This window comes from Pogona vitticeps, chromosome 4 (genome assembly GCF_051106095.1).
Source record: "Pogona vitticeps strain Pit_001003342236 chromosome 4, PviZW2.1, whole genome shotgun sequence".
NCBI classification, from domain to species: Eukaryota; Metazoa; Chordata; class Lepidosauria; order Squamata; family Agamidae; genus Pogona; species Pogona vitticeps.
In genome coordinates, this window is record NC_135786.1 from 132,656,367 (window position 1) to 132,664,738 (window position 8,372).

Here is an 8,372-nt window from a genome sequence, read left to right on the forward strand (position 1 = left end):
ACGATAACTAATCTCCATAGTAACTTTACAGGACAACTTTCTTCCCAAGCATTTCTGAGTTAAACATTTGCTTGTTAATATTATAGGTGTACTAGAGCTTCTTTAGTATTTTTTAAAAAGATGTAGTGCTATGTAGAGTATATAGTGTTATTTTAGAGAAGCCAATTCTTGTAAAGAATAGGAAGTGAATGCAGCTGGAGGTTAACAGTAATGTGAACACACAATTGTTATACTTTGGGATGCTTGGGATTCGTTTTGATAAGAACACACACCACAGTGACCTACTTGACTCAACTGTGGAGGAGGGATTTCCAAATTTTTCTTCCCACTACAGCTACCATCAATCACTAGGAATCCCCCCAGCAGAATTCTGGCACTTGTCGCCAAAAATAGCTAAGTCCTCAGAGGAGTTTCAGTATACACACCTGAGGCTCAGCATATTCTCTGCAGTCATTGGAGAGGAAGAGCAGGTGGGACTTGCCAAGCTCCTTGGGAACTACAAGGAGTTGTGACAGTGGTAGCTTTTTTGAAAACCAGCATGCACAGAACCTAATGAGCAGAGACCACCAATTTTACAACCCCTTGGAAGCCACACCCACTCTCTTCACAGTGGATGCAGAGAATATGCTGGGTCTTGTGTGTATGTTCAAACTTCTCACATAACATGGATTTTTTGGCTACAGGTGCCGGGTGCCAACTAAAATAAGCTTTTTTCTTATATAGAAATGCAACACTGGCTTCCTGCCCCATCCAACAGTTAAGTCTGCAGTTCTGTGAACATGAATGTTACTGCACTATCTACTGCTGCATCATTACAGAAGGTAAACACCTCATGGCTGCACGGGATCAGTTTAAGTAGAGCTGCAACATAGTATTTTCAAAAGCCTACTACTTTGTGTTGAAATGCAGAGCCTAACCGTGCAGGAGGTTTGACTGGGCTCAGATACAACTCAAATGATCACCCATTGAAAAGTCAAGGCAGATAATGAAAATAAATTCTTTTATAAGCAACAGTTGAACTGAGGTGTGGCTTATTAACAGTACTACAACGTTAACTAGTTGTTGTTTAGTCGTGACCAATTCTTCGTGACCCCCATGGACCAGAGCATGCCAGGCCTCCTCTCTTCCATTGGCTCCTGGAGTTGGGTCAAAATGTTGATAGTTTTGGTGACACTGTTCAACCATCTTGTCCTCCACAAATGTAGTTAAAAATCTCTTCTGGTCATTTGCAGAAAAGTACAAATGCATTCTGTCTACTAAGTTCCCCATGTACTAAGAATACATTGCAGAGTGAAATTGTGTTGTTTTGCATTTGAGGGATACAGACCCTAGCCTTCCCCCTCCTCTTCTACCAGAAGATTTGGGTACAAGCACATATACAAATTTTTAAGGAAGGTGAATCATGTTTGTGGTGTCTTTACTATATGATCTGGATAGCTGCAAATAGGTGCTTAATAAATGTATCTAATTCCTTTGAAATTATCTCAGAACGTATTGTATTGACATTTCAAAATTGTGTAGTTATTTAATAAGCTAATTATGGAAAATATCCACAATGCTTACACTCAATACTTGTTTCAGTGTTGCAAAGTGCCTTCTCTAGGAACAAAGCAATTAAATAGATGCTGTGCTAATGTTCTCCACCCTGTATTTATAAACAAGCAAAAAAAACACAGCTGTTGAGATAAATATAACATGATCCTGAAAGTTCAAAGGTTTTCATTCTGGATAACAATTTATAATGTTTTTGTTGATAAAAATACATTACAATGTAGGGTGTCTTTGATGTGATTTATAATAGTAATCACAAGTTACACATGGCTTTTGCTCATAATATATACTACTTACTTTGCAATCTCTCCACTTTATCTGCATTCATTTAAAAAAAACATGTTTTTAACATTCATTCGCCTTGCTGCTGCATCCATCCATCATTTAGTTAGCCTCCCACATAACTATATTTGGCGCAGCATAACTCAGGAATCTAACAGTTGTGTATTACTTTGATTCTTTTAGATCAGACTACTAAGGCTCTTTCACAACACCTACCAATGCAGGCCTTAAAGTGCGACCATGCAATTTATAGCCAACCTTAGTTACTAAAGCAACAGTGCCAGGCTCTTTTCCTTCTGCAGGAACATGGAACAAAGCTTCATGTTCATAGGGATCAAATTTAGCTCCAAGAGGATTCAGTTTGATCAAGCCATGTTTTTTGAACACTTTCTGTATCTGAGCTTCTGTCATGGCAAGACCTTCATAAAGGTTTTTCAGATGATGATTTTCATCCTTGAGTTCCTCTTTTGGAACAGATTCAGTTGCCTTCTCCAGAACATCAGCAACTTCCAGTAAGTCCTTGCAGAAACTCTGAATTCCTAAAATGGGAAATCACAGTAAAATTTCAAATATTCCTTAAAGGTGCACTGACATAACTGACAAAAATTCAATCTACAAATGTCTTCCAACGTTAGAAGTAAATATAGACAGATAAACATCAAGGGCAGAATCCTACCGAAATACCCATGTATGCACCCACTTAATGTGGAAGCAATTGTTTCTACTCTTTGATGGGGTTTCCAGTTGTGAAACTTGTTGTACAATCTTCCCCAAAGGGTGAAAAAACGTGTGCATTTACTATCACTTGCCACTGGTTATTCACATGTGGTACAACCTTCCAATGTCACAAGGCAGAGCAAATTACTGAGATACAGTAGTTTCTAGGTAACTGAACTTGGGTGCACCAAGCTAATGTGGAGCCTGGACCTTTGGGCAGGTAAGCCCTGGCCCCAACAGGATCCTTCCTGATGTGCAGGTAAGAAAAAGCAGACCCTTGGCAAGATGTGCATGAGGGGTTCAGATTTCTGCCCCCAGAGAGGTCCTGGGGGGGAGGACATAGAAACCCCAAGAATTCTTCATACCTTCCTGAGGAGGACTCAGAAGATCCCTGCCTGAGGGGAAGAGGATAACCTGAAACCTCAAGATGATTACCAATGGGGCTAGGTGGGTCCTCCTCCAACAGCAGTATTCTCTCTCCAGAGTCCCCACTTCCCCTACATTCACTCACCCCTCCTGTTCTCCCTCTTATCCTCTCAACTGCTGCTCAGCTCACCCCTCTGCCCAGGCGTCCCTTGGCCTATCATTTAAAATTTCTTCCCCTGCTTCTTACTGCCTTCTCTGCCACTTTCAACTCTTCCCCCTCTGAGCTCCTGTCTCCTTACTAACTTCCTCCAAGCCTCTGTTCTTCTTTCATGCCCGCTTTCTTCACCCTTTCTAACTTCCATTCCCTCAGTGTCTCTCCCTTTATGGATCTTGGCTCCTACAACTTCTGGTGTCACTAGCAATAGCCTATCTGTGCAGTGCCCAGGTTCTTCATCACTTCCAGGCACCACCACAGGCTGGAGCAGGCCATTTTGACTATAAGTAGGATGGGAGGCATTGCAATGAGCCCACTGATTTCTTTACAACTCCAAAACTAAAAAGGGAACTCTTTAATTAGGGGCAAGCTGCCACTGCTGGTGATATTGCTCCCACTGTGAAGACGAGGCTACACAAAAGGATACCAGCTATTACTGTATTAACAATTTTTTGTGGGACTGATTATTTTCTGATGAAGCCATAACTAATTGAAGTGAATGAGAATGGGTTGGTGTCATATGTCATGCTTTCACTTCAACACTTAGTGATGACTAACTTAAGTACCATTGATTTCAGTAGGATTAAAATGATTGGTTTCAACTCTCATTATGTTCTACATTAAATGTTTCTAGGTTCACTCTTAACCATAACTTGTAAGATGGGATTACCACCTCTATAAATTTAAGTGTGTTCATTTTAATTACTTTTAAAATGACCAGATGCTAAAGATGGCATAGATAAACTTTGTATAGGAATGGAATATTTGATGGAAACAGTTTGTTGCTCAGGGATGCAAAGGTCTTTACCTCTTAAATTTGTTTTCTTAAATTTAAGATGAAGGATCAGTCCTCCTTTGTATGTGGCCTTTCCTTTTCTGTTTATACCTACTGATGCAACTGATCAGCTGAAAGGAGTACTTTGGACTGCTCATGTGTATCAGGCTCTTTTAAAGCAGTGTAACAATTTTAAAATGTGGCTGTGTCATTTCTGAATTTCCCAGCTTTAATTTCCATTATTAAGTTTATTAGGGTGCCTCAGTTCTAGCATCACATGACAGAGCCCATACCCACCATATAACTTTGTTTCTTCCACCAGTTTCTGAGTTCTTTGCCGTAGATTTTCTGCATCTGCCAGAGCACGTTTATACTTGTCCTAGGGAGGGAAGTCTTTGTTATAAAATCATTTGCCACATGTTAAAAGTCCAGGAGGGTAAGGTACAATCCTGTATCTATCCTAATTTCAAAAGAGCTCTCCGCTACTATCCCAATGAAGCCAATTAACTTTGAAGTACATTGTTTTTAATGGAACTTTGGGAATATTGTGACACATAAAACTAGGGGACATTGATCAAATATAGAAACTAAATGTAAGACAAACACACAATTTTCACCAGCATGGCATTCTGTTAAATCCTACAACCTGCAGCATGAACACAAAATGCAAACAGCCCACCCAGCCCCTTTTGCAAATGAAGATAAAATTGCCCCTTTTATATGAGACACAAAAAATCAAAATCTAGGAAAGAATTAGAATCTTAGAACTGCAGCACTGAAGGAACCCTATGGATCATGAAGTCCACTCCCTGTCAGGGACAGACAGTGAGGAATAAAACTCCCAACCTCTGGCTCTGCATCCAGATAGTTTTAATTGGACAAACCTGCAGTAAAAAAAACAAACTATATTTTTCTAACTTCAGTTTACTACAATGGGGGGGGGGGAATGGCTTATGGAGTTAAGAGTGATTTCAAACAATGTTCCCTCTAATTTTCATCTGCACTCTGTAGGAGCCTCACCTGCCTGCATGCGGGATGAGGTTTCATCCAAAACCCAAGAGTAAATAGGCATCAACCCCAGCTACTGATGGCGATTTGCACACCTGTGCATCTTAGAGGGAACATTGGTTTCAACTGATTTATACATTACTTTGGCCTAAATCTAACTGCTAGTTCCAACCAAAGTAGGCTCACAGAATTAGCTGTTAAATAAGGAATCAAAATGAATGGAAATCCCCTTGATTCAATGGGTCTACCTGGGACAACCATCGATACAGGTCTCTATAGCCTTATATTGCTTGTACATTTATATCCTGATTCCTGAATTAATTACCAAAATCAATTTAAATGTACACACATTCACTAAATCAGGGTTAGATAACCTGTGGACCCATATATGTTGCTGGACTGTAACTCCCATCACCTTTCACCACTGGCTATACTGGGTAAGTCTGAATGGAGTTGTAGTCCAATATCTGGAAAGCCGTAATTTGCCAATCCTTGCACTGATCAGTTTAAACAGACAGACCAAAAGGGCCCTTACGGTAAGTTCATTTAACTGTTGTTCCAGTTTGGTCTTTTCTTCCATGAGTATCTTTGTAGCAGAATCAGAGTCAGGCTTTTGTTCTGTATTGTTTGGATTTGCTTCCTCTTCCAAGTTTGGTCCAGTGTTTTTCTTTTGTGTCATTGTGCAAAGCAGCTGAGAAGTCCTGAAACAAAATCATGTTCATCAGAGATCAAGCAAGACATCCTGCTAGTCTACAGTACGTTACATAAAGGTAGTAAAAGATCTCATGGCAAGCCACTATAAGATATAGTTCAATACAAATAGCTTTAGCATTACTGTAGATAGTTAATTATAGGTAGGTTACAAGTTACACAAACTAACTTCTAACAGTTAGTCAAACCTTTGTAAACCAAGTATTGATAATCATGAAGCAGATCATGCACACTATTGAGCAGAAACCAGTTCTGATGGAAGGCCATTTCTTTTCTTAAGAAGTAACTTAACTGGGATTCTGTAGACTAAATCCAACAGTGGTCCTACCTTGCACAGGCCTAATCAGAGGAATGAGATTTATTAGTCACAACTAACTTAAATCTCATTTATTTCAGATAATTTGTTCAAACACTGGATTTAGCCTTGTTTTCTAGTATGCATAATAGATTCTATCAGTAAGTTCTTCATAGTCTGAACAGCATATTTACTTTCACCATGAATGAGAATTATTAGGCTGCTCTATTAATGCTCATCAAAACTTCTGATTATGTATTTATAGTTGCAATCATTCTGTTCTGTACATAATTATCAGAAAAATTTTACAATAGCTACATAAACTCTCTGGTGATTCTTGATTAACTCAATTTTCACCTTCACAATGTTATTAACAGATACGTTTTTGAAATGTGGAAATAATACCATCTGCCCCACCCCTGTCTGAAGGCTCCCCAAAAGCCTCTTCATGTTAAAAGAGATCCTAAGGGAGCCTCAGAATTGATTGGGTGGGTTTATCACAGACTCATAGAACAGAGTAGTCCAGATAGGCGGGTTATAAATCAAATATAATATCAATCAATCAATCAATCAATCAATCAATCAATCAATCAATCAATCAATAATAGTGCTTGAAGGGTCTTATACGGCCATCGAGTCCAAGCCCCTGCTCAATGCAGAAATCCAAGTCAGAGCAGATCTGATAGATGGTTGTCCAATTTTCTCTTGAATGCCTCCAGCATTACAACAGGAAACTTCTAACAGGTGATAAAATCTACAGCTGATATCATCTTGAATGGGCATGACAAGAGGAATCTGGCTAATCTATCATGCCTCATCTGAAAACCCTTAAAGGAGCTGTGGAGCCTCAGTTATAAATATTACTGTTTTTACTGAACAAGATGTCAAATATATATCCTATATAATCTAAACCAGGATTTCTAAACTGCAATCTCACATTCACCTACTTAAGAGTTACTCTTGTTTAACTCACTAGTTTTGAAATGACATGTACTGGACTGCCTTGCCAATTGGGTGACTACAATTTTGAAGGGGGTGAGCCACCTTAATCTCTTGCAGCAAAAGCGGACATTCTCCCAGTAGGGTCTATACTGACTGAAATCCTGTTGCTTTCCATAGTATGTTACACTAATCAATGGAATTTATAGAGGCCTAATCCCCACAGATTCAGTGGGCCTACTCTAGTGCAACTGCAGTCCACAAAGGCTTATGCCAAATACAGTACACATGCTTTTAGGTCCTACTAAATTCATTCCCCAAAGTCCAAAACAACAGAAAATAGGGAAACAATAGATTTCCTATTTTATTCTCTTTTCTGCTCCTTGATTTTCTAACACAGTAGAACACTAGCAACATAGCCTGGACCCAGACTTACTCCTTTACAAACATAAAGCAGGCGCAATTCAATGAATGCTTCCTGCAGGGGGAAGGGACCAGGCTAACTAACGATCATGTTTCCCTTCAGCTGGGAAACGACACCGGGAAGGCGCTGCAGATGAAAGGAGAACATCACCAAACTCTCCTCGGGTGCCAGCAAAACGTCTCCGAGTTGCACCTCTGGATCCAGGGGAACCCGTTGACTTCTCCACAGTCGAGCCTCGCGCCCCCCAAAAATGTGACTCGTTGTAAAAAAGCACAGAGGCTCCGGAAAGGGCACGAGTCCGCGGCCCGCCAGCGACTTCCCCCGCCCAGAGCCCGGGCTTCACGGGCTACCCGCCACCAGGCGAACGAGCACCCGGGCCTCCCACATGCTGGGGCCCAACCAAGTTGGGCGAGGCGGAGAAGTTGCTTCCCTTCCTCTTCCAAGTCATACTCGGCCGCCGCCGCCGCCGCCGCCGCCGCCGCCGCCGCCGCCGCCGCCGCCGCCGCCGCGGGGAGGAGAATCAGCCCCTCGGCTTTCCCTTCTTACCGCCACGGAGGTCCCGGGCAACGAACAACCGCTCGCCCCGCCAGCCCCATCACCCACGGTACGCTCCGCACGGCCGCCGCCATTCCGCCAGTTCAGCCTCTTCCCCTCAACGCCCAACGGAAACCACTACGGGCCAATCAACGGGCAGGGCAGGGCGCGCAGCCAATCAGCGGCGTCTAGCCCGCTTTCGACGTTGGGACCCTTTCAAAGACGGGGGCGCGCGTTTCTCCTTGAGCCCGAAGTTCGTGGCTGGAAACTTAGGCGCCCTTGTTCCTGCGGCGGCGGCAGCAGCAGAACTCCCCTCCGCCGAAGACACTGTAGAGTCGGCATAGGTCCGCCGGACGGAAGTTGCGCAGCCCAGAGGGACCGGGCACATCCATAGACCGAGTAATTGGTAGAGAGTCTCGGAAGGGCGTAATTTCCGGGCTCCGTTAGAGCTCGGTCTCCAGCTCCAACACCCCCGCCCCCGCAAGCCTGGAGTGAGAACTGCCCATAGAAAGCAAGCAAGGTGTCCCCGATTTTCGCGTGCGGTTGGATGCCAGCG

General features: G+C 42.5%; 1 protein-coding gene across 1 annotated transcript; it reads right to left on the bottom strand.

The window, feature by feature from the left end:
• Positions 1-983: 983 nt before the first annotated feature.
• On the bottom strand, positions 984-7,998 carry GRPEL1 (GrpE like 1, mitochondrial). The gene is made up of 4 exons (XM_020790571.3): positions 7,829-7,998; positions 5,449-5,614; positions 4,203-4,284; positions 984-2,372 (listed from the first exon to the last, which is right to left on the bottom strand). The coding sequence occupies exons 1-4, from the start codon at positions 7,909-7,911 to the stop codon at positions 2,026-2,028; spliced, it is 678 nt and encodes a 225-aa protein (XP_020646230.3). The 5' UTR covers positions 7,912-7,998; the 3' UTR covers positions 984-2,025.
• Between the last annotated feature and the right edge of the window lie 374 nt (positions 7,999-8,372).

Coding starts and splice junctions, on each gene's coding strand:
- GRPEL1 (XM_020790571.3), bottom strand. CDS start 7,911: ATGGCGGCGGCCGTGCGGAGCGTACCGTGGGTGATGGGGCTGGCGGGG. Junction 4,285..5,448: donor AACAGTTAAATGAACTTACC/GTAAGGGCCCTT, acceptor TTCCCTCCCTAG/GACAAGTATAAACGTGCTCT. Junction 2,373..4,202: donor GGAAGAAACAAAGTTATATG/GTGGGTATGGGC, acceptor TTCCCATTTTAG/GAATTCAGAGTTTCTGCAAG.